Below are 16,732 nucleotides of genomic sequence, written 5' to 3' on the forward strand. Positions count from 1 at the left end.
CTCTGACGAACTTCGGGAGATTCAAGATGGCTGCATACAGGAGCCGCGAGATCAGGACAAACCAAAAGATAATGCTGGTGACGCAGCTGGTGAGGGGTTGGACCGACTTCAGTCGTGTTGCCCTGGGTGGACTGGGCCGGCTTCCTACCGCAGTAGCACAGCTTAGATGAATGTTTGATGAACAGCACCAGGGAGAGCAGTTAACACTTCAAGGTGGTGCCACAATTAACAGACTTCTCAGTCAGCACGCACCACCCATAATAAAACATTCACTCAGACGTAGCCATCACTAGGACCGTGTGTGTAAGCATGCTGCATGTGTGTGTCAGTAATGATCTGGCAGCTGGAATTCCCGGGAGAGGAATAGCTACTAAATTATAAAAATGACAGGGATGAGGAAAGGAAGTTTCCCCTTATCATCCCTAACACGCACACATGCATGTGCGCAACAAGCACACACACCCACACGCTCCTGTCCATCAGCGGAAAAGCCACTCAATAAAGCTGCTCTATCCACAAGAATCAGATTCAATCAATGAGTCCTATTTGTGAAATCAGCAGAGCGGTAAAAGCTATCAGGGACGAGCGAGTCAGAGGGATGAGGGAAGGAGGGAAGAGGAGCAGGAGGGAGAAAAGGGAGACGGGAGTGCGATGAGCTAAGGTAGGTGAGCCGTGTCCCACAGCCACTCACCGACAACCCTGCGATGAGGTCACTAGATGCATGCTAAATCACCGTCATGCTGCACTCTTCTCTGCCTCTCTCCTGATCAAAGCTTGCTGTCATAAGTTGATGACAAACAAACTGTAGCCAAAGCTAATTGTTACAGACAATAGAGCTCGTGTTCAATGCTTTATGTGCATATGGCCGACAATAGGCAACAGATGAGCGGCTGTCTCAGAGTGTTTATAAGGCCGCACCCTCACTCTCCCCAGCATCCCCGGCTCCGGGCCCTTTCCTATCCATCTCACCCACAGATAAACACAACAGGCGCCTGGATTAGGGTGGATGAATTTGCTCATGTCTATGGCTGCAACTGAGGGGGAGTTTTTGCTCATATCTGGCAAGAGTCACTGTCTATGCAGCTCAGCTCAACTAACAGCTCAGCTTGGGAGAGATGAAATGATGAGCGGAGAGAGAGAGAGAAAATGAGAGATGGAACAAAATGCTACCAGGAGGAGAAAAAGTGCTGCAGACCAAGTAGAAGAGAGAGGGTGAATGAATCTTCGAGTTGGTGGAGAGATATGCAGGAAGAAGAAAGAGAGAACATGAGACACGAAAAGACAGACAGAGTAGTGAAAACCAATTTGTCTGCTCCCGAGTGGGCTGACACTGGCTGAGGCCTGCTTTCCTTCCCTGGCCTCACTGCCAGTCATCACAAACAGGCGTATGCGCACATGTGTACACACGCACACACACAGACACAGACACAAACACAGACACAGACACAAACACAGACACACACACTGACACACACATAACCGCACACATATCTTGGGCCCTAGCAGGGCCAGGGTCAGGTTCCCTCCAAACTACTCCAATTACCTCAGCAGTAAACACAGCCTGCCCCGGCTGCCTCCTGGGATACAGAGAGGCAGAATGTGTAGAACTGAGAACGAGAGGGGATGGAGAAAAAAAAGAAAAATCCTGCAGAGTGGAGGAGGTGGTATTGGGAGCCTCGGGGAGGGAGGAGTAGATGACTTCATGTAGAGGGGTGGAACTGGTAGTTGAGGCAGCTGGTGTTTCTCCCGTGCCCCTCCCTCTCTCGCCTCCTTTTTGGTTCCTTCCCAAACTCTAACATCTGGAGGAAAATGATTACTCTCGCCACGCTGCCAAGACGACTTATCAACAATTCCATACTCTCCAGAAGCGTAAGGTTGGAGAAGAGGAAGGAATGAGTACTTGTAGCAAGCTTCTACACTTCTTCACACTAAATAAATAAGTGACAAGGAAGTTTAATCAATTCAAGTCAGCTAAAGCGAAGTTGGAAGTTGGATTAGGGTAAGAAATAAAAGACACATGTGCAGCAAACCTGATTTCCATGTTTTCAACGACAAGCCTATCAATCAAACAACTACTACTCCAGGAAAAAAAGTGCAACAAACATCTTTTTTCTTTTTTATGGAAAACCATGAAATCAAATACTAAAGGAAAGTAAACACTTCATATTTACAATGCATAAAAACAAACCCTTTTTGACTGCGTATCAATCAACTACGGGAGAATAAACACTAGACAACAGATATAACCTTTTTCCTTTTCTCTTTCATAAAAAGTGCTTTGAAGGAGCGTACTGGAGTAAGTGCTGCATGTCCTTTCTCAAATTCTCCGCTGCACTTTCAAAGGCAATTTTCTTTCCTCTGCCTTGCTCTTCGGCTTTTGCGAACATATCTGCCAAGGGAATCAGGCCTCAACTGTATTTTCCTTTTTCCCCAAAGACTAACAACGCAATCTCCTGCAACTCTCCTCTCCGACTGTCTTATACCTTCACAACACCCCAGCAAAGCCGCTTTATTTCTCCTTTCCTCCTTTGCGCCCTTCCTCACTCCCAGACAGCTGTGTTAGCGATGTGCGCCATTAGTCATGCTAAACCACCAACACACTAACTCATTAGCATAGAAGTGAACCTGACTCCAGTCAGATTATTACAAACTCATCATGGCTGCTCCGCCCCATTACTGTCAATCACACAGCTTACTGAGGTACAGTTGAAAGTGGCACATTACAAAGTCAGGAACGAACTCTTCTGTTAATAGTAAATTTTATGCATCATAACAAAGCTCATAAGTGCCATGGCCTCAGAGTCAAAGTGTAAAACTGTCTGCGTTGGCTGGTTTAGGGTTTGTAACTATATGTTGCAGAGAAGTATAATTTCATTTGTAGAGCCATGTTGAATTCCACAGCTTCTCTGGGGTTATCCATTACATGCAAAGTAAGTATGGTTGGCGGACGCAGCCTGGGCCCTGGCACTGGATCTATGGGGCTTATAACAGCCTTTTTTTATTGGTCTGAAAGGGGTGAAGTGGGCAGCCTTGGTTCTCTGTGCTAGTCCCATCAACACGCACGCACGCACGCACGAAAGGAGAGGACAAAGAGAAAGAATGAAAATCAGTTTTTCTACCAGCTCAGTGCACTCTTGAACTGAAAGGAGAATTCCCATCAAAAGCATTTCTAGTAGTAAAAGGGGAAAAGCTGTGCAGAAATTCTGAGTGATCTTGTTTATCCCCAGAAACAGGGCTGGTATTCCATGTAACATAACAGAATTAAGAGCGGATTAATCTTCATCTAAATAAATACATACAGATTTAACAACAAGATTTAGCTATATCTTTAAAGCTGGTTGGTCTGCACCAGATTTGAGTAACAGATGAGATGTTACAGGAGGGATCATTCAGTTCTGTTTCTCCTGTCCCCTTTCTCTCACCAGGTGTTTCCTGCCCACCAATAACATTCCCTCTCCTTCCTCTGTCCTCCCAGCCCTCATTCCCAATTTGTAACCTCAGTGTCTACCTTATTCATCCACCTCTATTCTTTTTCTCCTTCCGTTTTCCCTCGCCTCCCCTCCCCTCCGTTTATACCTCATTCCACCAGGCTGCCAGACGGTGTATTGTTCTGTCGTTGCGATCCTTTAATGCCATCCAATCGAGCAGGGAATATCTTGAAGGGATTTGGCCAGGGATGATTTCAGGGGCTTTAAATACGGCTAGGGGATTTGCATCATTCAGAGATCCTGACTCCTAAAACAGGGATCTAAGTACCTCCTGCAAAACGTGGATTCAAACCTGGAACCCTTGGTGGCTCTGTGGACATATGCAGTCAGCCCATGAATACTATTTTTTTTTTTTGCTATTTATTTTTGATACACTTTCCTTGGGTGTCCTCTGCCTATCTGGCTCCATGCAACTTGACAAAACATCATCAATACTTCCTTCAATTATTCACATGCAAGGCTGAATATGGGACAAATCTGGAAGTGCGGTTAATTCACATAAAAATGTATCTTCTCTGCACTGCAAAAAATATGTCACCAAAAGGACAACTTTCACTTTAGTTCTTTTGATGACTTGGATCATTGACTACGCTTGAAGGCCATGTCAGTTCCCTACAATGCATTGCTGGATATTCTATTTTCTTTGTTGTTATAGATGCTGCATGCCGTAGCTGCCAAGAAAAACATTGGGATTTCAACAGTTTTTTGAACAGAAAAAAGAATGGTTGGTTTTAGTTTTGCTGTGCCCCAGTGAACACAACCCAAGTTGCACAATGGGAAAACCGGTCAACGCAGTAGAAAGCCAGTGAAGAATTGTAAACATCCCCGCTAACAAACAATAACAGTGTGAAAGAGAAGAAGGGACTGTGATAAACAAACCAAATGAACCCAAGTAAGACCAAAAAAAATAAGCTTCTAAACTCGAGACACCATGGAGGAGGCAAAGAAAGCCATCAGTCCAGAGTTGGCTGGTGGGACTGAGAGCATGAGAGTCTGAAATGACTTCAGCAACGGTTGACAAAGCGAGGCATCACAGACTGTAGGGGCTGAATTTGACGTGCGGCCTTTGGGCTCTCTAAACGCTGAGCTCTACGCAATCCTATTTTCCTGCCTAAACACTGGGACACAGTCGCTGGAGAGACAGAGATGAAAGCACTGTGTGTGTGTGTGTGTGTGTGTGTGTGTGTGTGTGTGTGTGTGTGTGTGTGTGTGTGTGTGTTCCCACTTTGCACTTTGCAGATGAAGCTTGGCCCTGGTAGGGCCCCTGGGGAAGTTCAGAAACTACAGTGTGTGGACAATGTATAACGTGTGAGAGACAAAGGAGCAGAGCGGCAGAACGAAAATGTGCACGAGCCTCAATCAGCATCGGACCTTTGGAGATGAAGGGTCCAAACCACAGCTCCCCCAACAATCGACCCACAAGCATATGCACACATGAAAACGTCCACATAGAAACGCACACATCTGCATTTCCTTGCCATTCTGTAAGGGGATTAAGGAGACCTTCAAAGAGGCAGAGAGATTGGCCAGGGGCCGGTAGGGTCCCACTCCTTGCTACTCGGGGACCAGGGCAGATTAAAACTGCCCGGGCTTCTCAGCGTGCCTTGTTACCGCCTGCTCTCCGTGCACACTGTATTAGGACACTCGAAAACCCCCCCGGAGCAGCCACAACCAGGTGGATTAGGAAGCAGTTTATTTTACAATGATGTCAGGGACCTGGGTGGTTAGGGACCGAAGTGCATGTGTATGAGTGTGAACTGAAATTAAAAAAGGAAAGTACAAGTGGGCAAGGCAATTTTGTAAGTGGTGCAGAGGGCCTGTGTACATAGAATAAAGCTTCACTGGGGATCTTGGTTGACTTAAAAAATCAAAATGGACGAGACAAGAGATGAAACAAGACTTATTCCCGTCAGAGGGTAGAAATGAAAGAGATGGATTAGAAACAGGATGATGCTTCAAGGAGGAATAAAGGAAGGAAGCGCCCAAGAGACGGTGTAAGAGAGAAAGGGCTAATTGCGGTAGGATGAGGTTTGGTTAAGGACAATAATGGATGACAAATTTTCAAACCTGAGGACACAGAGCTACGGCCAACAAGAAGTGACTTGGCACCGTTTTTATTCTAGCCTGACATTTAGACTTCTGCAACTAGCCTCAGTTAACGATGTGCGTTTGTTTGTGTGATTAATTGTTGATTGATCAATCATTGTTAAGATTTGATGTCTTCACAATATATCCCTCTATGATACATGGTTCCATATGTACTGATATTTGCAGTGGCTGAACTTGTGCTAAAGTGTTATATTTTTGGAATAACTGCTGCATGTGTGCCTCATGCAGGTACTGCAACATAAAAGTTGAAGCTAACAGTGACAAATGATATTATTTAGCGCATACCGTTACCGTGCTTCTCCATTTCTTCCCTGATTTTCCACAACAGTGAGTAGGTGAATGACAAGTATAAAACAAGTTAGGAAAGGTGAGGAAGGAGATGAAAGGTGCCATTCAGCACAAATGTTTTTCCAATCTGAATCTTTTCCCATCTTTAGACTTTTTACAATTTCTTGTTGCTGACTTCGTGAGCAGACTCCTGATGATGAGGGGAACAGCGAGCAGAGTAGAATTCAAAGTCTCTCTGCCTCTTTTCTTGTTTTTGTTTTTCATTGTGGTTTTGTTCTGTCACCATGTGCAAGCACACATTTGTGAGCCACAAACCCCACAACTAATGAGCATATTATAGATCTGCCCCTGGGGAGATACACATAGATCAGAAACTCAACCTAAACTAAAAAGAATTACTCCCAAGATGACGAAGTCATTTAAATCAATAAATTCTTTGTTGGAACGCTTTAAATAGTATTTATATCAATCAGATTTTAATATCTTTCTGATCTGAATCTTTGTGTATTTTAGGGCTGTGCATCGGCAAGCACCTCACTATACAATACGTATCGCGATACACGTGTCACGATACGCGGTATATTGTGATACTATACAAAACATATTGCAATACTTTTTTTAATGAAAATGTAGAAATAGAGCCGTAAATACAACTTGCTGTGTACCACCTGGAGAGTCTAATACGAACATGACATATTGAAAACTCGACGGCCAAATCGCATCAAAACTGATTCACAAGATATTTGTATTGCAAATAGTCACTCAGCAGAGAACACACTGAACTGTAATGCACTTGCCATAAAGAAATATATGAAAATAAAGTGCATATTGTATTCTCATTGTGTTAGGACATATCGATACACCATTTTCTAAAAAGAAATTATGCAATAGTAAGCTATATCGATATTTATGAACAGCCCTAGTGTATTTCAGCAACACATAGGAGGCAGAGAAGCCAAGTCTCCGAGATCTGCTTCGGAAGTCTGCCCGGATTTCACTCGTAGGCCAGGAAATTAAAACCGGAGGAGGACAAGACTAGGGAAGGTGGCCAGGCTTAGACAGGTTGTTCCCTACAGGGGTACTGTTTCTTTAGGGTTAGAACCACCTGTCTGCCCCCAGGAGATCCATAGAGATGGAGAGGAGGCCAGATGGGCAGATGGGGATGTGGAGGGGAGGGACGGCAGGGAAGGAACCCTTGGGCCAAGACAGGACCAAGTCCCTCCTGTTGGGTTTGAGCTGACAGGAGGGACTTGGCACACATGGAAAGAAGCTCAATGGTTTCTATACAGCTTTCAGCAATAAAAAGCTTAGACTGGAGGAATGTGTGCAAACTGCAAATAATAACAGAGACTTTTGAGTCACATCCTCTCCACACAATCTATGGAAAACATATTGTTATAGTTTAATAATACATCAGTGACTCTTTCATATTTTTTGTGTGACTGGCATAGTTGATACAGACAGCTCCAGCCTGTTCTGTGGTTTGTAACCTGTGCTGTTAACAGGATGTGGTAGCCTTCAGGCCACTGCAGATACAGTAATGGAAGAGAGTGGTGAATGGCTTGTACCCTCAATCATCCAGAGAGAAAATAAGAGCAACAGACAGCAAGAGAAGGGGCAAATACACAACATATAAAACGAGAAAGGACACATGCTGAGGGGAAACAGAGAGTTGGGAAAGATAGGTCGAAGTAAGCATGAGAAACACAGAGGAGGAAAAGCAGGACAAGGAATTAAATCGTACAACTTTACTTGGTCTGATACTGTGTGACAGAAAGGTGGTCCAAAACAAAATAAGTGAAATATAAAATATATATGCTAACCCTTGTCTTTACCGTGATTTACAGAAGAGTTGGATGGGGTTTCCAATGCCCATGTAAAAATAGCTCTTTTCCCAATAATTGTGTATTTTATGACCAGCTGAATGTGTGTTCATGTTCAGCGCATTCTGTCCTGGGAACCAGTCAGGGTCATGCTTGAGCCTGCTTTCAGGTGTTTCGTGTTAATGCCAACATTCAGGCTATAGGAATTAAGCTCTTTTTGTCGTTTTGGTGTCTTGAGTGTAGTTGAAGAGTGGTTGATGGACTTGAGCTCTCGTTATTTGTGTTTCCAATAAGTACATTAAAAAAAGGCTGTGAGCAGGACATGTACACATGTTGTCTTGCATGCTTGAGTAAATATGGTTTCTCCCGACAGGATCAATTATGGTCAATTCTCACATACTAACCAATCAAATGGCACCCATTAGACATAATTATTGACACTAGTGTTGGAAAAGCAGCATCTGTTTCCTGTGGTGAAACATATTCAGTGGTCAATTGCAATTATCCACTTATCACCTCTAGATCATTAATTAGAGGCGATTTATAGACCACACAGTTCTAGTGTTTGCTCTCCTCTGCTCTGCTGGTTACAATAGGTCTCTGTGAAGTACATGCCTCAAATGTGTTAGCAGGGCATAGAAGGACCAAAAGGCTGGATAAATGAGTACAAAGACTGAGGATTTAAAGATGGATAATGATGAAAGTGGAGGACAAGAGGATGGCTGGGAGTCAAAAGTCACACTGCCTCCAGGCCAGCTCCCATCTCTACTGCTTGGGAGTGAATGGAAGCTAAAATACTACACACAGACACACACACATTACAGACAAAGTGAGAAAACAGCAGAACAGCATTGAAGGAGGAGCACAGTGTTGCAGGCTTGCCGTCTCAAGTAGAGGTCACCAAGTCAAGGAAGCCAATTAAAAAGATGATTAACATTCAGGCGGGAGATGCAATGTCTCCGTGCAGGTGGGATGAGCTCACTATTCACTCACACACATACACTATATATATATATATATAATATATATATAATATATATATATATATATATATATATATATATATAAAGAAAGCAGTGAACAGTGCAGTCCAGCCTGTTGTAACTGGGGTGTCTTGGGAGGTTGAGTTCAGGAGGTTAATGTGATCCAATCTAACTCCTTCATTAGCCTGATGAAGGTAATAACAGCCTACAGGGACGGACAGGCTGCAAGGTTGACGAATAACGACCTATCTACTGCCTATGGCAATGGCTGTCATAGCGACATAATAGCTACGTTTGTCATAAATGACATTTGCATGTGAACACAAGTACACGGCATGGGATGAGAACAGATTTTAATCACATGTGTGTGTGTGTGTGTGTGTGTGTGTGTGTGTGTGTGTGTGTGTGTGTGTGTGTGTGTGTCTCAGATTTAACTCTGCAGCTGTACTGCAGGCCTTGCAGCTCAGTTAAAGGGAATAAACAATATGGGATGGTGGTAATCATAACATTTCCGGGGATGATAGAAACACACAAGCTAGTTTCATCGCACCTCAACTTTTTCTTTCCTTTTAGGAACCAAAGACACATAATCTAACAAACACCTGCTTTAGACCATTGCCTTTAGAAGCGTAATGTGCATCAAGCACAGTCAAAAGCATTCACCAACCAAATAATGTGAGCTTCTGTTCTTATGGATATGGCTGGATATTATTCATGACAGAGGACGTGGGGGGAGGGGGGTGTAAACAGGAGTAAATAAGAGGAGAATGGTAGTGATAGGTAGGCCTAACAGAGAATAAACATCATTAATTGGGGAGGCACACAAGGATAGATGCAGCCAGATGGTGTTTTGTACTCATTTGTCATACACTGCTGACAGAGAGAGAGAGGAGGACGGAGTGAGAGCTAGATAGCAAAGAAAACCAAAAAGAGGGGTTTATTGATTGCAAAGTAGGCACACTGCTGCCTAGAACAGACTTCTACTGTTTAAAATCTAGCTCTGCTTGTTCTGCACCATCTTTTCCTCTGTGCATGTGCCTTTCCTGCCTGAGTGGTTCTCATGGTTCGACCATTGTAGCACTCTGCCAAGCCGGATGCATACTGGCGAGTACAGACGCAACACCCCGCAGATCACCAAACTTGGCGACCATTAAGGTCCATCTGTCTTGCTTTTACAAAAACACCATCTACTCTATGTTCTTCCACGAAGGTGGTCCATAGCAGAGTGAAAGAGGATGGGGGAAAAAAAGAATGAAATGAGGAGACACAGAAGGCTCAGGAGAGAAAGAGAGAGGAATAAGAACAAAGGGGCCGGTGTACAGGTTTGCCCAGAAGAGAAACTCTGTGTTGGCCTAGAAGAACTAAAATGTGCATGGTTAGCCAAAAACTGGCAACGGATGGAGGGCTTTAACTTTGCTATCCACTGCCAAGCCATTTATAAAAATGAAAAAAAAAGTGGAGCGATGAAACCATCTCTTAATATCCATAATGTGCACTAGAACTACTTAAGTTAAGAGAAATGCCAAAAATAGAACTTAAAAAAGGGAGCAATGGGAGGACTTAGAGGAACATGGGGAGAAGGAGCACAACAGGGAGCAGTCAGCTGGAGCAAGATTGCAGGACTGGGCTCCTAATGTGTTGCAAACGGAGTAGTGCTGGAGGCCGCTGGTCTGTTCGGAGCTGCTCCCATGCTCTCTTTGTTCTCAGCAATGACAGGTTCATTCAGCGACACTTGGTTCTCCAGGGCCAAAGTGCCGCTGCGCCAACCAGCTTTCTTTCTCTGTGTGCCGTTCTCCTTTCAAACCTAACCTTTCCTGCTACTTGGGTGCTCGCTCGCTCTATGTATGTATGTATGTGTATGTGTGTCTCAAATAATGTATTGTAGATACCTTGCGGCAAGTGCCTGCTGTCACTGCACTGAATCAAATGTAGAGCAACGTAGACAGCATTGTCTGAAGCTTCCTTAATCAATCTATCTCACATAACTTAAATAACATGACGTGACTGCAGTTCACACTATAACCTGATTGTCCATATAGGAACCTCCTCTTTAAAAGATGTTATGGTCATACAGCAGCTCCATCAGATAATTTAATAATATTTACAAAAGACCAGGATCGCCAAAAAAAGACTTCTCCAGAGTAAAAAACGTGAAACTAGCTGATGTATCACCGCAGGGCAATCAAATGTGATCTCTCAGAAATCACAGGGTGCAGTACTGGGGTTTCTCCAAGATAATATGTTTACATTCATATTTCAGGATTTAGCCTGCTTGGAAGTTTTTACAACTTGCAGTGGGCATTGCAACTGAATTATATGCATCATTTTACAAATAATGCAAAGGTCAAAGCCACTGCGCACTGACAATTCAATTAGATACAAATCTAAGGACTTCTTTATTTTTATCACTAAAAGAAACACTGCATCCATACTAATATCTAATAGGAAAAGGTGCCTTTGGGCAAAAGCATGCAGGGTATCCTATGGACAAGGCCTTTGTCCAGACTCAGATTGCCTTGTCCAATTGTCATTTTCCCATAAGCCCTTCATAAAGTGCAGTGATGTGAGGGGACCAATAAGAATTGATCATATCCATAACAATGTCCAGTATGTACACCTGTCAGTCAATCACCCACACAAACCAGCATAAATACACAAATAGACACACAAAAACTGAAATGAATCCAAACAGAGCCAAATGTGTGTGAGGACACAAACTCAGTGTCATCTAGCCATCGTCACACCTGTCAATACCTTCCGGCAGTGAGAGGATTTTGATAGATCTAAATAAGCTGTCATACTGAGTGATCACATTGCTGCTCATCACCTACACAATGACACCACAAGACCAAGAACATCTTTACTGCTGTGTTTAAAAGTATACATAGTGGGCAAAGGCAGCATAGTTTGACCTAATTATGCCTGTCAACCAGTGTATGAAGCCAGCTTTTCAGCACGTTGCATTCTTGCATTTAAATGTGTTTTAATATCATTTTAATGCATCTCTCAGCTGACATAATTATTGCCAATTAAAAAGTAAATTTACACTATATTACGTGTAAACAACTTATGGGGAAACATTGAGGAATGTTTTTAATCTGGGCCACATTCCAATCAAGGATGTCAATAGAGGAATTTTGTCTCAGCTGTCAAAAGGTGAAAAATATCTGTTTGGACCATTTAATGGCCCAAGCTGCAACATTGGTACATGTTTTAACCCGTATAGGAGTACAGCAGTAAAAATCTGCTTTACTGCCAAAAGCCAGCTTGATACAAGTGGTATAGTTATGTGATACCCTTTGTGCATACAGTTGCCAGGCCAAGTCTTAATGCACAACAGAGGACTTTCTGTGTTCACCATCCAAAAGTTGTTTGACATTGGGCGTACAACTCAGCAGAAGATCATTAATAACATATGGAGGTAATGCCGATGGATTGGACTTAAGCGTGTTTCTGTTTACAAAAGTCAGCAGTGAGCTGATTCTTATTTGCGATGGTTACATCATTGTATATAATCATGGCATATACACATTGGCCAGCGGCTGATGTAGATCAAAGGACAATACCCGCCCACAGGTCAATCATTCTCTTTAAGGGACCGGAAGGGGAAGTAGAGTGGGCCAGTCGGGGTTCATGCATACAGCTCTGTGAGTGTATGAGGGGAGGTTACCTAAAGTGCAGTGGGGCTCTGCTGCCGGCTCCGTTTGAGGGCCTTAACCACCGACTCAAGGGATGAGCAGAGCATTTTAGTGAGTGTGTATGTGTGTGTACGTGCATTCATGTTTAAGTATTTTGCTGGGCATGCGTATCCATGTGTGTGCTTTTCAGTGTGCACATGTACTAGGGTAGGATCAGTGGAGTAAATCCACACTTGAAAGAGTAGCTCAATCGAGCTCTCCTTACCCATCTTCCTCTCTCCCTCCCTGTGTCTCTCTCATCTCGCCGATGCTCCCCTGCTCCCAGTTCATGGTGAGTTGAAGAGTTCACAGGACTAGGGAGCATAAGAGCGCTACAGAGGGCAAAGAGGAAACGACTGTGGACCTTTTCCTGTTGTCAGTAAATCTCTGAGTAAGGAACAATTATATAATTGTTGGCCGTTACACAATAGTCAATATTTTCTTAACCTACAACATACATATACCATCATATGTCTTAACAGGTGTGCATCTAAGTCACGCTTGGTTGGTCCCATATCTTTCTGAAACATTGTTTCAGGGTGATCAGTGCATTGCTAGTGCAAAATGCAACTAGTTAGTTAAGAGACTTTCAATGATCAAGTAAAAAACATTACTACTGAACAATATTGTATATATATATATATATACACATAATATATACAATTATAAATATATACACAAAATAATTCTCTCTCCAAAAAACAACAACACTATATGCCTGACTTTTAGACCTATGTGAATATATGTTTTTCCAGGTCAGACTTCTTGGCTCCAAATCCCAAAAGACTCAATTATGAGATTATTTAAAAGCAAAACTGTCATTACAACGCATTTAACTTCAATTTACCACAAGCTTTGTAGACAAAACAACCTTTTGGTTATTGTTCTATTCTCCTCCTTTGTTTAATTGCTACATCTGAGTCCTCCTTAATGACAAGTAAAGCCTGTTCGTTGAAAGGGAATAAAAAGCATAACCTCACATTTTGTTTCCTGTGCGATTTAATGAAGGCAATTTTACGCTGCCAAATGTGGAGAAGATGCCCTTCATTAGAACAGTGCGTTCCCAGTGTGTCCAAACTTTAGTCCCATCTAGTTTAGCATGATAAAGGGCATTACTGCCAGCCAGCTCTACTGCCCACCCACTCATGTGTGCATGCACGCAACAACATGAAGAGAATATAGTGCCCTACGGGACTCATGGGTAGATAATGCAACAGCATTCAGGGACAGGATTACTGGACACGTGTTCTATACTGACACCATGTCACTTCTAGTGACATTTATTTGTAATACCCTAGGCCACTGCCAGGCTGTGAGGTAATGCATTAAGAGTGTGGCCCCTAATGTATGCGGTAGGAAAAGACGGAACTACAATGCAAACCTAAACAGTTTATTTTTTCTGATCAATACTCATTAATGAGGTTCTGTTGAAACAACCAAAATATGTTTAAAGCAATTATTAATTGAAAATGTACTTGGAGTAAAAAGTTTTAATGTTTACAATGTATATAACCAGACACAGGTGCACTTGTTGCTATTTATGCCTCAATAATTGAAACATTTACAGGTGACTTTGATCGTCTATCTAATGGAAGGATCTTTTCATTTAATTTAAATGAACAAAGAATGCTTTAAGGAAAATGGCCTCTGGTGGATTGCAATGGGTCATTAATTACCTCTATAAAACTGTATTATTTGAATAAGGGAAGAGTAAAACTTTTTATGAGAAAGATGTCACTAGTGTCTCAAAAGAGCTTGAAGCTGCTTTCTTGTGTGTGAAAAAAATAAAGGAGAGCTCCTCCTTAACCCAATAAGTGGTTCAGGTAATGAATCACAAGACCCTCTTTGAAGCACTCGTCAGGCTGCAAAATGAACAGAGATTTCAAGAAAAAGTGAGGACGCTATTTTTGTGGCACTCCATTCTGATGAGCGTTCGCCAAGAGCCGTCATCGACTTAAAAAGGACGCCGAAAGGGGTTTTGCTGTGTATGTGTACACACGCGTGTTAACAGTGACTCATTCTGCATCACTCTTTAAAAACACTGCTGCATCCAGAGGTGGCTTCATCCTCAATGTTTGTGTGTGCATGCACGTATTTGAGTGTGTGTGTGTGTGTGTGTGTGTGTGTGTGTGTGTGTGTGTGTGTGTGTGTGTGTGTGTGTGTGTGTGAGAACGTCCTGTGTGTACATACAGGCTGTGGAGTTCTGAAATACTCCTGCTCTCTGAAACAAAACAAGTGCCCGAAGAAGTGACAGGCAGACTGAATAGAGGCGAGCGATCCTTAAAAAACAGAGGACATGAATTGAAGTGCTTTCCACATTGTCAGGCTGGGCTGAGGCCTTGCTAAGACAGACAGGGAACAATGATCGTACTAGACAGGAGATCCCGGCATGATGGCACCTCTTGTGTCAGATCTTACATCTATAACCAGTGCAGTTCTGATGAGCTGAACAAAAAAACTCTAGATATAGCTCAAATAAACTAAACCATATACAGTTTATTCTTTTCAGATATCTTTTTAGATTCAACTCTTGTATACTGTGCATAAAGATGTGCTATCATTTTGTAATTTTGCTGTTCAGTCTTCCTGTCCTCCTCTATGATTTGTGTTTTTGTCTATAATTAAGGGAGGTTAGATTCCTTGAGGTGTCACTTACCCAGGGTTTGCAACATAATTCTACTCCTGAAAAGTTATATGCTGATAAATTGTAATGCAGCTATATCTAGGGCAGACACTGCCTTGCTGCATATATTTAAGAATGTAAATGAAGTACATGTGTAAACATAATTTTGTGGGGTAAAGGGCATGAAGGAAAGCAGCTTAACAACATTGCGGTTCAAGTGACACTGCATCTCTTGTTTAACCTTCCATGCTGGGCATTGGCCGGCCCCGTTTCCGCAGACCACCGAGCCCTGTGCGTTGCCACCTGATGGCATATCTGGGCCTTCAGCTGCCCTGTCCAACTGGTCACCACAGTTAACAAGGGACATACAAAATGCATGCCAAAAAAAATGAGCAGCCATCACGAGTGGCACAGTGTATGAGGAAGTTGAGGCAGTGGGGAAGGCGGAGATGAAATGTGGCAGTGGCGGGAGGCGTGTACAGCTAGCTATGTTTTTCCACTCCACTGGGGGTACGGCCAACCTGTCCTCCTGGTCTATATATGGAAGTAAACAGGATGCTGACAGTGGGATGGCGAGAGTGTTCCAAATGTAGTCATAATATTTGTTGTTTGGACTAATATCATACAGCATAGAAAGGCCTCTCTCAGCATTAATGAGTCTGAGCTAAACCACGTCCTTTGTGTCAACTTCTTTGGACACTCAGACCACTTTACTTATGGAGAGCATTAACTAACTTATAAAGGTCATAAGCAGCTACCATTGTGCACAATTTGTGTACATGAGTGTGTGTGCGGGGTATGTACTCACAGCAGGTACGAGGAGCTTCTTGACCTCCTCCACTGCTCTCCTCATCTTGATCTCAGCTCGGCCCTGTGTGTCTTCCACTGTGATCAGGACATGAAGGTCTTCGTTTAAGTGTTCCCAGTTTGGCTTCCCTCTGTTCTGCTCCTCCTGGACAGAGAGAGAGAGAGAGAGAGAGAGAGAGAGAGAGAGAGAGAGAGAGAGGGTGAGTGAACGTGACAGCGTGGGTGTGTTGGAGCACTAGTGCCGTAACACAGCATATCAGAGGAAGCGGAGGCGAGCGGCAGCCATACACAGAGGAGGACGGGGCCCTGTGAAGAGAAGCAGGATGACAGGAGTGGTCCTTTAGTCAGCTATTTAGCTTTAACTTTGAAAGGACACCCTTCCTTAATAGATCCCTGGCTTCACAGAGACAAAGACGACAGCTAGCCCTGCAGCAATTAATATCAGTGAAAAGATGGATGGGTGCAGGGATCAGAGAGAGATGGATGGGGATTTTTTTTTTAAAGCCACACCAACTTAACTTGTATGCATGCTATTATGATACAGTTCAAGGAGCCGCAGGATTGTGTGTGAAGGTTCACAGACGCATGCCTCTGTCTCTGATTCGTGTTTGCGTGGACAATACGGTCCAGGTAACAAAAGCTCCCTGGGGGAAGACGTTTTCCCAGCTGAAAAGGCTGTGCCGAAGCACTCAGAGGGTGCCAAATTGTAGTGCTAGTAGCACCTGAAAAGGCATAATGGGCTGTATTAAAAAATGACGTCACAGCTCGATAGCCTTTCAATCAGTCTCAGGATTTGAATTGGGAAGGCTGAGGTTGGGAAATGGTGCTCAACGTTTTAGGTCTTTCAGGGGCATCCATTTCAAGCCCAGTCAAAACCTTACTCTTTTGTGGAAAGGTTAAATGGGATATGTAGAGAAATATGGAGTAGCATCAC

General features: G+C 43.3%; 1 protein-coding gene across 6 annotated transcripts in view; it reads right to left on the minus strand.

The window, feature by feature from the left end:
• Window positions 1-16,732, minus strand: part of qkia (QKI, KH domain containing, RNA binding a) — a 72,066-nt gene that overhangs the window by 12,647 nt on the left and 42,687 nt on the right. For all 6 annotated transcript variants that reach the window (XM_054613310.1, XM_054613307.1, XM_054613309.1 and 3 more), the window contains exon 4: window positions 15,800-15,943. In XM_054613310.1, the coding sequence (XP_054469285.1) occupies window positions 15,800-15,943 (144 nt within the window). The remainder of the gene's footprint in view (window positions 1-15,799; window positions 15,944-16,732) is intronic.

The sequence above is a fragment of the Anoplopoma fimbria genome, chromosome 15 (genome assembly GCF_027596085.1).
Source record: "Anoplopoma fimbria isolate UVic2021 breed Golden Eagle Sablefish chromosome 15, Afim_UVic_2022, whole genome shotgun sequence".
NCBI classification, from domain to species: Eukaryota; Metazoa; Chordata; class Actinopteri; order Perciformes; family Anoplopomatidae; genus Anoplopoma; species Anoplopoma fimbria.